The sequence below is a fragment of the Adiantum capillus-veneris genome, chromosome 13 (genome assembly GCF_014529385.1).
Source record: "Adiantum capillus-veneris isolate H3 chromosome 13, ASM1452938v2, whole genome shotgun sequence".
Lineage (NCBI taxonomy): Eukaryota > Viridiplantae > Streptophyta > Polypodiopsida > Polypodiales > Pteridaceae > Adiantum > Adiantum capillus-veneris.
In genome coordinates this window covers 67,083,412-67,098,142 of record NC_140943.1, presented here as the reverse complement: position 1 = coordinate 67,098,142, position 14,731 = coordinate 67,083,412, and the positions used below count along the sequence as shown (strand labels likewise).

The following is a 14,731-nucleotide window of genomic DNA, read 5'->3' as shown; positions in this document are numbered from 1 at the left end:
TAAGCCATAGGCATCTCGTATTATTGATTGTGTTTTGAGCCATTTTATCTTTCATAGACACCAAAAATCTCTCTCTCTCTCTCTCTCTCTCTCTCTCTCTCTCTCTCTCTCTCTCTCTCTCTCTCTCTCTGTGTTTTCGAGAAATGGGGCAGTACAAAAGAAACCTCCGGAGATACTCGATGGCCTATCACCCCAGAGGAAGTACAAAGGAGGAGTGACAATGTGTAGGCTATGTAAAACATCAAGGTGGTCTGTATGATAAATGCAAAATCAACCACTGGGGGTGCACAATTCCGTGATCGTGACGAAAAAGATCTCTCTCTCTCTCTCTCTCTCTCTCTCTCTCTCTCTCTCAAACACATACATACACTCTCTCTGCATGGCATAATTCCCTACAAAATTAGGCACTTCTACCCAAATGCCAAAAGGCAGTAGAGAGTCCATAAAACTGGATTTAAAACCTCCATGCAATCAAACAAGAGGAAAAATAAAATTAAAGAACATTGGCTGCCACGTCCTCTTACAGAAGGGGAAGGATCTGGAAATGACGCCAAACCTTGCTCGCCCTATCAACATCGCTAATAAGAACAAAAGATAAGAAAAAGGAGATCCTCAATTAGGCCTGTGAGACACCACAGGCAGGTCTTTCTGGAAAGTGAAGGTAGCTGCCCTAGGCTCAAACGTGGGACATACAATAAATGCAAAATTAAGACCTGGTTTCTAATCAGGCGGTCGCAGCATTCACTTCTTCTGTTTTAGTGTAATCTTGTCACCCAGGCTCAAGGCAATGCCTTGTGTTTTACTACGAATTCTGATGAAACCTGTCAACTTTCCATCAGATTGCTTCTCCAAGCTAATATTAACCAGCGCATCTTCACCAAAAACGCTTTTAGCATAAAGATTGGCCGCCAGATATCCACAATCTCCATCGAGAGCAGAACTACAGTATCAAAAAGGCAACCAAATATAAGAAGAAGAAGATTACCATATCAGCACACCATGAAGTCAGAAATACTTACGGAGGTGTCAGACACTTCATGTTTGTCGATGTGACAATGTGGTTGAGGAACTCCTTTTCATCCTGTATGTTGGTGTTGACGGCAACCTATATAAACAAAAAGTGAGATGTGATATTTACGACAAACGCAAAGAACAACTTCTTAGCAAATCAATCCTCTCTCTCTCTCCCCCTTTGTAGGCGCCCCCCCTATTCTGGCTACCTCCCCTGTGTGACTATATAAGAGAGCTCTCTTCCCCCTTCGAAGAGGCACCTCTGTGCAAGGTGCCTACGCTACTCACATCCTCAGCCTCATTGCTTTGAGGCTTCGGGAGGCCAGCTGGAACCCCTCATGCCATCACAATTTACATATAGCTCAGTTTCATTGCAAAGAAGTGCCTCTTTTGAGTTACTTCTATCACAATAGCTTACTTGTTTACAGGCCAAGCTGCTCTCCTCCTCTCACTAGAAACTATTCTTGATGTTATTGCTTGAGGCTGAATAATCGCTTGTTCCCTCGCCCTCGGCAGCTAGATCACTCAGATGTGCTGGTGGTCTGGAGACAAAAGGGCTGAATACTGCCAGCGCAGAAGCTGCTATAATTGCCCAAGAGAGAAGATGCCTGCATGTAAGAAAACGCAAGGTAAAGGGTCTACTTGGTGGCTGGTAAGAGGTCACTTGGCTACTGTTTCTGCTACTTCTGATGGTTCAAAAGTGCTACCCCAACGGTCCTAAAGTGAGGTCTAACAATTGTGCTAAGTCACCATCAGTTACCCTCGTGTCAAGTACCTGCAATATTAGACTCGGTTAGCTGTGTACATGCTCTGCAATTCCGGCTAACACGGGACTGTAACCGCGCATCATACTAATGCTATGCTACATGCTAACAGTGCCGAGGCCCGAATGCCATAGAGCTCTCTCCTTGTGGAATACAGCTCACCGCCATCCCAATCGCTTGTTTGCAAGCCTCAGAACATGCAGTAATGCATGCAGCCAAATGAGTCCCTGGATCTGTACAACTAGCAAGCGATCAAACATCGTCTAGGCATAGAGCTAGTCTGAAATCTCAAATGCAAAGAAGCTGGGACCTGATTAGATAGCACTGTAGCGGGCCAAATTGTAACTATCCCACCTTGAGATGCTGACGAGGAGCCAATGTAGAATCTACGTATACATTCTAGCAAGCATCAAGGATGGAAAATGCCAGGCGTCTGTACCAGAAACTGCAAAAAGAAATCTGTGCCAAGTATCCCTCTCACGTAGCGCAATAGATGGCAAAGAAGGCAGTATGACTGTCTGCCAATCCTCAGAGATCTCTATATTGTTGAAATCGCCCCCAACAATCCATGAATCCACAATAGGCAAAGCATCCACAATCTGCTGCCAAACCTCAGCTGTCTCATGAGGTCCATAGATACACACCACTCCTTCCTAACTCTGAGTCGAGCTATGCCTAGAAAATGGGTATAACCAAAAGAATACACTTACACTTGTAGCGAACCAAACTTCGCAGCCAATGAGCCTGGTAACCAGGCCCCACCGAGAAGCTACGCAAAGTAAGACAGCCTCAAAGGTGTACCGAAAGAGATGGAAAGGAGAAAGTAACTGGGAAACAAGTGTCACATGCGCACTACACTTGCGCCACGTCGACAAGCCTTCGCTACAGTCTAGCATCAGTCATAGCTTAGGACCTAGCCTGGCACCCTTGTGAGCCTCTAGCAAGACGTGCATGCCCAAGCATGTCATAGTTGCATACCCTCACTTGCACAGTTAAGTCACTTGAGCATATAGGCACATGAACAGTCACTTAAGTCATTTATTAATGAGTGACTTTGACATTACATTTATTAAAAGTAGGTAGGGCAAATGGCTAAAAAATCTATAAATGCAGTCCTGTGAGCGCCAGTAGAAGGCAGAGGAGCAGTAAAAGAGCCTCTCAGCAGTACCGGCGCTTGGGCAGCTATCAGCCCGCGTTTTCCCCGACATAGTTGCATACCCTCACTTGCACAATTAAATCACTTAAGCATATAGGCATATGAAGAGTCAAGTAATTTATTAATGAGTGACATGACATTTATTAAAAGTAGGTAGGGCAAATGGCTAAAAGACCTATAAATGCAAGGAGTACAAACGTCAACTGCAGGTAGATACGTGTATGAAAAGGTTGATCAAGGACTCCAAAGCCCCAAAATATGTGAATCGCTTGAAAAATTAGATTCACTATAGATGGCGAGAGGCTATCAATTCTACTCAAGTCGGTAATGAAGCAGAAAGAAAAGCCAAGGGCAAAAGAGTAAAAACAGTATTCGCAGAAAGCGTTTGATAAAGCTCTTGAAAAGAAGACAAAGCAGTTGATGAAAAGCTTAAAGCACTCTCAGAAGAAGAATCGACGGATTTCCCTAGTTATTTGGGTCGGAAATCACCTTTCGAGCTGGTAAGCAGATCCAAGCAGCGTGTCGTTTCGAGGATGACAATTCAAATAGTGAGACCAAAAACAAGAAGACCAAGGAGTTCAAGGATGGGGGTCAAGCAGTCAAGCAGTCATCATAGCTTGCCATTATTTGAGAATGAATAAGGAAGACACTTTGAATAAATATTGCCAGAGATTTTGGGATATTGTCATGTGCACATCTAACCCTATGTGCATGTGAACAAGCTACTTCATGACAAGGGTTCAGTTAGCCTAGCTTAGGAAGTGTTTTGGCACTTTTGTGAGTCTGTTCGCAGACCGTGCATGACCAGGCACTTAGAGTAGATGCATATCCTCTGGTTGCACACAGCATGATCATCAACATTACCATCAGATTCCATCAGGAGCATTTTACAGTGCAGAAAACCAATTTTCCCTATTTTAGCAATTTTTCACTTATTATTTTTGAGTGACTTTTGTTGAGAAACTGGGTAGGGCAATTCAGCGAAGCTTGTATATAAGACACCTAGCGCTAGTGCATTCTGGCAGAAGAAGAAGGAAGTGCACAGGCAATCACTTGCAACAAGCACCTCTAGGAGACTTCTCAAGCAAGAACCCTTGCAAAGCCCTTGCATTTTCCATCAGGTAAAGCCAGCGTTTTCAGCAGCCATTTCCGCAACAGATCAGCCCTGGCTTGCCAACGTTTTTCAGCCGTTGGACAGCGTTTTATAGCCCTGCTTGCTGGCATTTTTCAGCCTTGACAATCACCAGCAACCCAGCGTTTCTGACAGCCAGTAAACCAGCGCTTTTGACTACCAGCAGATCAGCGTTTGACAGCCTTGCCCTGGCGTTTTTGGACAGCCCGATTCAGCGTTTTTCAGCAGCATATTCAGCAGTAGATCCAGCGGTTTCAACAAATAAAGAAAAGCCCGAAGATAGCAAATTCAGCAAGCCGTCGTCGTCGTCGCCGTCATCTCCAACCTAGATACCCGTTGCATCATAGCCTCACGAACTTGCATCAGCATCTTGTACCAGATTTGTGCAATCAATAGCATAGACTTCTCTCGCCATCGAGAGAGGGGCCCTTGGAGGAGGGTTTGACAACTTGTCTGGTGTCGTATTCTTCTCTCTCTATCTCTCAGTCTGAGCACCTTCATTCACGGTGTTTATCCACTTTGTTTGTGATCACTTGCACTCTCTCACTAAAGGAACGGAAGGCTCTCCCTTTCGTAAGTAAAAGGAACCTTGAGCACAGTTCGGAGCACTCATCTTGAGCAAAGTTCAAGATTCGCTTCCGCTGCACCTTACAAATATTGTCTGCAAAAGAAGTCTGACACCATTCACACACTTATGGGACATGCCAAGGAAGGTTGTGATATGCATACCGGCTCATTGACCAATCCTACGGACAAGCGAGTGTCCACCTCAACGGGGTAAGAGTCTCCAAGGAAAAGAAAGAACCAAGGGAACTGGGTAATAGTTTATCAGAGAATTTCAAAGAAGCAAGGGAATCAGCTGAAAATTCATCAGAGTTCCAAAGAAGCAAGGGAATCAGCTCATGATTCATCAGAGAATTCCAACCATTAAAATTGAGGTGCTAGTGGAAAGGGGAGACTAGCAAGAATTGTGGAGTCTAGTGCATGGGTACACAGAGTCAGAAGAAAGTTCCTGTTCCTTCGCTGTTTGCACGTGTAATCGAGGACAATTACAATTCTTTCAAGAAGAGGAATGTCACAAGTTGGTGACGTGCCATGCCCAACCTTACGAAATGGCCGAGACGACAAAGGGTTAGGGTTTTAACTTTAACTCTAACCCACAAAGAACTTGCAAATATGGCCGAGAGGCCTAAAGGGGTTAACGGTTTTAAAAACCTAACCAGACCAACTTATGGTGCACTGTCCGAGTGGCCTAAAACCCTAAAAAGATAATGTTACAGACTTGGGACACCCCAAGTCGAAAAGCCGACATGACACACCAGAGAATCACTTAAAATACTTCACAACTTTAAAATTTGAGTCGACAGGGCCCGACGTAGTTCCATGCCCAGAGGTACTGGCCCCAAAAGCTAGCACCCCTTTCTGTATTTATTTTAATATTAATGCTTGAGCAAAGTACAACAGCAACGGGACCTCTGCTCTCATACTCTTCGTCCAGATGCTCTACAAAGTGAGGCCCCTAAGGGTCTATTTATTCTTACAAGGGATGCCCAAAAGCAGAGCCCCAAAAGCAATTAAACTCAAAATCAGTCAATCCCAAAAGGCATCTAGTCTAAAATTTGTCCCCAAAAGTAATCAGCACAATTTGCGTATTGCTCGCCATGTGGCACCTGTCAACGCAAATCGCGGGTCTGTCCTACAACCTGCCACGTCAACATACCAACACAAATTTCAAGAAAATCCATACTGTTGATGTGCACATCACGAGCTGGTGGTCATGCGACGTCAACACTTTGTGACACCCCCCATTTGAAAGAATTGTAATCACCCTTGATTACATGTCACCAACGTGTGACTACTATCTATCCTTTTTGTTGATTTCTTTCTTATTATCTATTTACTTTCACTTTTTGGAAACACCCCTCGAGAAATCTAACTGCCCTGCATTGCATAGCTAGTGTGGAACTGTCCAGAGGGAGTCCAGGCCTGAGGACAAGAGAGCACTAAGGTTGGACAAGGACTATGGTTAGCCAAAGTGGGGTCATTGACTAGCCAAAGTGGAATCCTTTGCTACAGAGGCTACATTTCAGTTCTGGGTGTGGCTGCAGTGTACAAAGGGGGTCGGATGACCTAGAAAGATACAATGGCAACATCTCCTAAAATTTAGGGAACTGCTATTTTGGGACCTAAAAATGTGTTTGCGTCATTACCTCCGGTATGACTGGGGAAACATTTTATAACTCTACCGCGAAGTCAACTGGGTAACCGGTCAGGAGATTTTTAGGCAGCAACCCCGAAACGGGAAATGGCTTGTAAATGTGCCAAGTGGCACAATTCTGTGCACTTTCCTCATGCAAGAGAAGGGGCGCTGATTTTAGAGAGGAGAAGGGCTCATTTGTAGATTTTGTCACAGGTTAAGAGCTATGGAGTGCTTGCTTTCCCTCCTATGTACAGTGCGGTGCAAAGAGCGATGCCCTGCACGCTACGCACTGCTCTCTCTCTCCCCTATGGCAGTATGTTATGCCCCACCAGTCGGCTTTTCAATTGACCAATGTACACTTGTGTGGGTTCATGCGCGATTGCCGAGGCAAGAGCCTCTTGCACAGGTACTGGATTAGCTAGCGGCTAATCCCCCGCAGGTACAGGTGAATTCGGAGAGGTTTCACGCCAAAAATCTCGTCTGATTCAAAGGGCAAGTAGCCCTACAGGTGTGGGAGCTCGAGGACTTGCTACGGATGCAACCGGCACACGAAACGGAGCCCGAAAGCCTGTGTATTTTTGCAGGTTTAGGGTTTTGGCCCTAAACGGTCCCTAATACCCCCAGGAGGTTCGGGGACCCGAGGGGACCGCTGTACAGGTGATCTGGCGCATTTTCGGAGCTGAAAACAGAGAATTCAGCGTGCTGCAGATTCTCGCCAGGTTTTGCAAAGTGCCCGTATGCATCGGGAAAGTCATTCAATGCGTGGGAATACTGACTGTGAAGGGTCCTAGTACAGTTATGCTGCCGAAATCGGGCCCGAACAGTTGGAATTCAGCCAAGTTTGTGCGGGGCAGCTTGTAGGGAACCACAGTGTTTATTCCCTCTTTTAAACAATAAAGAAATACCGAAACGGGCGCCTAAGTTAGGGGCCAATATGGTGTCAGTCTACTCATACAGGTGCAATCTAGCAGCCTGTATCCCTCTCCCCATCGTTGTGTCTTGAAAGTACAGGTAAAGTGGGAGACAAATTAAATGGGTGAAAGCAAATAAGGTTTAAGTCTAGAGTTTTTGAAAGTACAAGCCGGTTACATGGTTCCATCCCCGAGATCAAATCACTTTTTCCCATAGAAGTGAGCCTTGGTCAGTTTGGGCTTGAAGACACAGGGGATCATAGACCAGACACAGGGAATTGCAATTAAGGCTGACAGACCAGATGATGTGACTGAAGAGGTTTCCTCTTCACAGGGTCAACAGACATATGAAGTGGGTGAGTCTTCAAGACCACCACAGACAGATGATGATATATTCAGGACCCAAATGGCTACTGCTGTGGCTATGTTCACACAAGTAATGCAGAACCCGAGGTTTTTAGCCTTTCTGCAACCTCCTCTTCCGTCTCAGCAAGTTGGGTCACTGGATCGTATTCAGAAGCCTGTTAAGGCTCAAGCACACGTGATTCATACTACACAGTCAATGGAAACACCTGTACACTTGACAGAGAACATGCAGTCTCCACAACCCGTGCCTAAGGTGCAAGAACAGGTGGCTGAGAAGCTGTACCAATTCAGCCTGCCACCTTTCAGCAGCCTATAGCTGGCTCTAATGGGCAGGGAAGCAACCTACAGGCTATGCAACAGGTCTTCCCACCACCTTCAGTACACCTTGGCTATTTTGGAGGTGGATCGGTATTCCAGAGCATGGATGGTCATGCACCTGGAAATCAGTTTTACACGCCAAGAACAGTATTCGGGGGTGCTCAAACGATGATGCCTAACCCCATGTATGGTGTTACGGGCATGCTACCATGGTTTCAAAGCACTCAGGGCCAATTTGGGATACCACAGGTAAATTTTGGTATGGCTGAAATTACAAATCAGCAGCCAAATATGGCATTTCCAGGTCAACTTAATTGCGGTCAGGGAACACAAATGAACCCTAACAGTGTTCCCATGTTTTAGTCACTTCCATATGACAACTTAACGCCGCTGGAGAGGCCAACTCCATACAAAGAAGGTGGCAAAGGTGTGACATTCACGACCTTTACAGGGTTGATGACAGGAAGAAGGCTCTCTCATTTCTCCAACAGTTTGACAAGGCCTATACAGGGGGAAACTTTACAGAGGCTTCAAAGGTCCGCAAGGCAGCCACTTTCTTGACAGGGAATGCGGGACAATGGTGGACAACTTTATTGCTTCAAGGGCAAGCTCCGTCCACATGGATTTACTTCAAGCAAATTTTTGCAGCAACATGGTTATTTGATGACTTTGAAGCAAATGTCATGACAGAATGGCACCAGCTTAATGCTGCTACTTGCAAGAATCTGGATGACTACAATCGGAAGTTTTGGAAAGCTCTACTTCCAGTAACTTCCTATAGGTTTGTGCCATTGACAGAACATATTGAAAAATATTGTTGTGGCCTACCCAAAGGATTGAGAAAGTACTGCACGAAGACCAAAGTCACTACTTTGACGCAGCTCATCGAGGTGGCAAACACTGGCAATGGTTTGCTCAAGGGAGAAGATTGTGAATTCAATACTGGCGTCAAGGAAGGATCAGCCAAGAAAAATTCAGCGAAGAAGTATGTTCCCAAGGAGGCTCCGAAAGTGACTCAGGAGCCAGCCAACGCAGGGAAAGCCAAAGCTACCGCTGAATCAGAAAAGGGACCAGCAAAGAAATGTAAAAGACGTTTTCCTCGCAAGTCAGAAGAGCAAAAGAAGGTCCTGAGGTCAGAGAACAAATGCTTCATCTGTGAGCAGCCTGAGCAGCCTGGCCACATTGCTTACAATTGTCCTACAAAGAAAAGGCCAGCTGTTCTGAAGACAAGGAAGACAAGAAAGGAAAGAAGCCCATGGCTGGTCTAGTGCCAGATATGGTGGGCGACAAGCCAAATTCAGATACAAGTGAGCTTTGCAGAGCATGGGGAAAGGTCAGGGATCAAACAGTGCTTATCTTCTTTGATCCAGGTGCCAAAGCCAACTTCATTTCCCCATAATTGGCTTCAAAGTTGGAAATCAGACCTGAAGAGATGAAGTATACAGCACAGGCAAGTTTGGCATGTCCTGGCCATACAGAGGCTGTGACACCCATCATCGGAAAGTTGCGCCTACATATCCAATCCTATGTAGATGCTGAAGAATTTTACATCATGCCACTGGACGGATGTGATTAGTTGTTAGGTATTCCTTGGTTATTTCGTGTACAGGGAATCATGGATGCCTACAACAAAAAGATACTGTACAGAGCAGGGGAAAGACTCACATCCTGGATGTAAAGCTTAAAGGGGAGTCTATTCCCACTGTATCAGCTTCTGCTATTACTTCTGTAATGAAAAAGCATCTTTCTGCGTACTTGGTTTTTGCACGTGAAGTGTCAGATTGTGATGAATCAAATTTATCTGTGCTAGATAAAGAAAGGTCAATGTTTTTACAACAGTATAGTGACTGTTTTTTTGATTCATTACCGTCTCAATTACCGCCAGAGAGACCCGAGGACCATGCGATAGATTTGGTGCCAGGCAATAGCCCACCAAATAAGCCTCCGTACAGGGTTAGTGCGGCTCAGCAGAAAGAGATAATGGGCCAAGTACAGGAGTTGTTAGAAAAGGGGCTGATTCAGCCCAATTCATCCCCATTCTGTTCTCCAGTGTTGTTGGTGTAGAAAAAGGATGGCTCATGGCGTATGTGCATCAACTACCGTGCACTGAACAAGAATACCATCAAGAATAGGTTCCCTATACCTAGAATTGATGATATTCTAGACAAATTAGCAGGAGCAGCTATGTTTAGCAGGATAGATCTAAAGAGTGGGTACCATCAGATCCGCATTAGATCAGAGGATGTGCACAAGACTGCTTTTAGAACGACGTTTGGCCTTTACGAATTTTTAGTGATGCCCTTTGGTCTCACAAATGCTCCTGCTACGTTCAATAGGATGATGGACAGAATTTTCCGTCCACACCAGCAGTTTGTTGGTACATTCTATGATGACATGATAGTCTACTCAAAGAATGAAGAGGAGCATAGGCATCACTTGGCCATTGTGTTCAAAGAGCTACGCAGTCATAGGTTGCTCATCAATGCAAAGAAAAGTGAGTTTTTTTTGGAAGAGATTCACTTTCTGGGACACATTGTCTCAAAGGATGGTGTCAGAATGGATCCTGCAAAAGTTGAAGCGATCAAGTCATGGCCAGATTTGAAGACGGTGCACGATGTCCGAAGTTTCTTGGGACTATGCTCCTATTACAGAAGGTTTATCCGAAATTTCGCTGAGATTGCTTCACCTTTACATGCTCTTCAAAAGAAGGCAGTCACCTTTAGATGGACACAGAAAGAGATTTCAGCTTTTAATCTCTTAAAGGAAAAGATGACTTCAGATCCAGTCATTGTGTTGCCAGATCTAAGAAAGTCATTTGTGGTCCAGTGTGACGCCTGTGGTAGTAGCATTGGTGCAGTGCTAATGCAAGATGGCAGGGTAGTAGCCTATGAGAGCAGAATTTTGCAAGGGCCAGAGATGACCATGCAGGTCTATGAGAAAGAGTTATTGGCTGTGATTCATGCGCTCTTAAGTTGGAAACACTACCTGCTAGGTGCAGATTTGGTTGTTCAAACGGACCATCAGACCTTGCGATACTTCTTGACACAGACAAAGTTATCTGAGAAGCATATGTGATTAGGCAAATATCTTGTCCATGTTCCATTTTCAGATTGTGCATGTGGAAGGCAAGGAGAACGTTGTGGTTGATGCCTTGTCAAGGAAGCCACAAATTTCAGCTGTGTCAATTCCTTATCATCATGAACTTGATATGAGAGAACAGTATGCAAATGATGAAGATTTTGCAAGGGTCTTCGAGCAGCTAATGGATGGACAACGTCATGAACACTATCTTCTCAAAGATGGGTTCATGATGATGCATGGCAGATTGTGTGTCACAAAGCCATTGCGACGCAAAGTTATGGAAGAGAGTCATGTCCCACCGTATGCAGGGCATCGTGGTATCGATGCTACAGTTAAAGCGGTTGAGACATTCTTCTATTGGCCTACATTGAGAAGAGATGTGGATGCCTTTGTGCGAGAATGCCTAATTTGCCAGAAGGTCAAGTTTGACAGGCAAAAGGCACCAGGGTTATTGCAACCACTACCTATTCCAGATAAACCATGGAAAAGTATTGCTATGGATTTTATCTTTGATCTTCCGAGAACGCAGACAAGAAATTGTTGCTAATTGGACTATTTTCTTATTTTTAATGATTAATCTCTTTTTTTAAGGATATTTTATTGTGTGCACTAAGAACTCTTAAAAGATTGTAGCTACAAGAATTGCCATCAAGAACGGACAACTCTGATGTGTCATTTGATGGATGACGGTAAACATCGCGAAGGAGTTTCCGTAAGTTCGGTGGAAAGGGCCGGGTTATGAGTGCCCCTGATGCGTCACATGATGGGTAACGGGTGCATCAGTAAGGGGGCATCCCGTAGGCTAAGGAGGAAATCCGAACTGGGTAAGAAAATACGCGTAAGAACGCAAGCACAAGAATAAAGATGGGTTCAATGAAGCTTTTTACGAAAAGCAGGAACATTCGCGGGAGGACAGATGTTTTCCCGCGAGGAGTCTGTGTCTGCATTGCATCTGTGCCGTGTCCTGCACCCGGGGACACCTGGAATGTGTTCGTGTAGCATTGTTTTCACTAACTGAAGTAAGTTTTTAAAGTTTGAACAGGTTCACACTTTATTTTATAAAGTGGCCGGTCACTTTTAAGTGACCAGCCCTTTTATTAATAAAATAAATCAAGGCTCTCTTCTTAAAAATAAGCCAACGCTAGAAAGCTACGCAAGGGGGCTGAATTTGCAATCTCTCTCTCTCCTCTCTCTAGGGGGCACCAAGTTCTGCTTTTTCGGCTCTATTCCCGTCGGGTGCCAGACCCTATAAAGTAGCAGCCAACGTTCAGTTTCTACAACAGGCCGGGAGCAGCAGAAACTACTAGCGCTGGGATTCTGGAGTACAGACTGGCGACGGAAACTGTAAGTGTTCGTGTGACGACTAAGTATGGAGGTCGCTTTTCCGAGTAAGGAGCGACAGGTATACAGTGTTGATACACATTGAGAATTATTGCTTTGTGTGGTTTGTTTTGCAGGAATCTCCCCTCTTACGGGAAAGCCCTTCACAGGAAGTACGGCTTTACGCCAAAGTCCCTTACGGGAAAGTACGGCTTCGCGCCTAAGTCCCTTACGGAAAGGAACGGCCTTGCGCCCAAGCCCTTCACGGGAAAGCACGACCTTCGGGTCTAAGATTACAGAACGGAGGGGTTTCCTCGGGTTCTCGTGCTTGTATAAGAATTCTCCATGAATAAAGAATACTCTTAACGGGGGGGGGGGGGGGGACCAGCCCATCTTCTGGTCCCCAATACTGTGTCGATCTTCTCCCTTCTCTCCCTTTTGCAAAGTATTTTATTTTTTCAGATTTCTAAGTGCTCGTGTACGCTCCCGTTTTGTGACAAAACGATGGTATTTGGACCATCATTTGCAGATTCAGCAAGCAGGCTCATTTTATTCCTGTCAGGAAAAAGATAAAGCCAAATCAGATGGCACGCTTGTTTATGAGCAATATTTTCAAGTATCATGGCATGCCACAGTCGATTGTTAGCGACCGCGATCCACGAATGACAAGTTTGTTCTGGAGAGGCTTGTTTGAGAATATGGGCACAACGCTCAAATTCTCTTCGTCATTTCATCCTCAAACAAATGGGCAGTCAGAAGAGCCAAATTCTATTGTCCTAGATCTGCTGAAGTGCTATGTGTCAGAGCATAAAGGAAAGTGGGAGCAGTATTTGCCATTGGTGGAGTATGCATACAATAATACAGTGCATTCATCAACTGGCAAGGCACCTTTTGAGATAGTTGAAGGTGGCAAGAAAGTTCCTCCCATACTGCATACAAAGGACAAGATATTTGAAGCAAATAAGTATGTTCAAGACATGGATGAAATGTACAAGAAGGTCAAAGTGGCCTTAGAAAAGACTCAGGCAAAGCAAAAGAAAGCAGTTGATCGTCACCGTCGTGAAGTGGTATATTCACTTGGTGATTGGGTGCTTTTACGCTTTGAAAAGGCAAGGTTAAAGAAGATGAAGGGCAAGGAAACACTGTTTCCAAAGCTCAACATGCGTTACTATGGGCCTTTTCAAGTGTGCGACATAATCAGTGATGTTGCATATAGGCTGAAATTGCCTGACAGTTGGAAGATTCACAATGCATTTCAAGTGAGTCTTCTCAGACCCTATGTGGGTGGAAGATTCACAATGCATTTCATGTGAGTCTTCTCAGACCCTATGTGGGTGATGTGCCAAAAGATATGCCAGTTGAAGATCAGCCGGAAGTCGAGGAACTTGACGAGATCTTGGTCCCCGAACAGATTTTGGCACATACGGAAAGAAAAGTGAAAGGCAAGGTTGCTAGGCGCTACTTGGTAAAGTTCAGAAACTATCCGCCAATGGATGCTAAGTGGATGGAAGAAGGTGAACTTGCAGAGTCACCAACTGTGTTATCACTTTACCTTGAAGCCTTCGATTTGCAACCTACCTTGACCCCTTGAGTTTCAAAGCTACATGGATTGTCAATGTGACAATGGCTTCTGAAACAAATGATGTACATGGTATTTAAAGTGAGCTCAAATCAAATACATGTTACATGAATGTTAGAGCTATACAGATTGTCAGTTTGGCAATTGCTCTTATGGAATGTCCAAAAGTTTGGTTAGTGCTATAGAAGTGAGTATTTCTTGTCAGTTTGTCAAGGATACAGTAATTGCTTCTATTAAAGGCTACATGTGTAACTGCATTCTTAAACTGTCGGTTTGGGTATGCTCGAAAGTGTTACAGGGCCCAACGTGTACTATAAGACAGTGGCAAAATGTATGGCTACCATTTTGTCATTGGAAAGTTAGTGACTCAAAGCAATGGCAGAGTGCTAAGCTACCACTATGTCATTGGGACAGGGTTCACACGCAAGAAATACATGGATCGACGAGGTGTTGAATACACCAGGGTTGACAATGAGCATGTATGTGTCGTACATGTGTCGTCAGGTGTTGAATACATCAGTGTTGACTGTGAGCATGTACGACATAGATACAAACGAGGACGTATGAGATTTCAAGAGGGGGGTATGTCACCAGCGTGTGACTACTATCTATCCTTTCTGTTGATTTCTTTCTTATTATCTATTTACTTTCACTTTTTGGAAACACCCCTCGGGAAATCTAACTGCCCTGCATTGCATAGCTAGTGTGGAACTGTCCAGAGGGAGTCCAGGCTTGAGGGCAAGAGAGCACTAAGGTTGGACAAGGACTATGGTTAGCCAAAGTGGGGTCATTGACTAGCCAAAGTGGAATCCTTTGCTACAGAGGCTACATTTCAGTTTTGGGTGTGGCTGCAGTGTACAAAGGGGGTCGGATGACCTAGAAAGATACAATGG

The 14,731-nt window shown here is 44.8% G+C and overlaps 1 protein-coding gene across 2 annotated transcripts in view; it reads right to left on the bottom strand.

The window, feature by feature from the left end:
- Positions 1-466: 466 nt before the first annotated feature.
- Positions 467-14,731, bottom strand: part of LOC147444189 (coatomer subunit beta-1-like) — a 33,167-nt gene continuing 18,902 nt past the window's right edge. For both annotated transcript variants that reach the window (XM_086526895.1, XM_086526896.1), the window contains 2 exons: positions 1,020-1,105; positions 467-940 (listed from right to left, as the gene is read on the bottom strand). In XM_086526895.1, the coding sequence (XP_086383021.1) occupies positions 742-940; positions 1,020-1,105 (285 nt within the window). In that variant the 3' untranslated portion in view covers positions 467-741. The remainder of the gene's footprint in view (positions 941-1,019; positions 1,106-14,731) is intronic.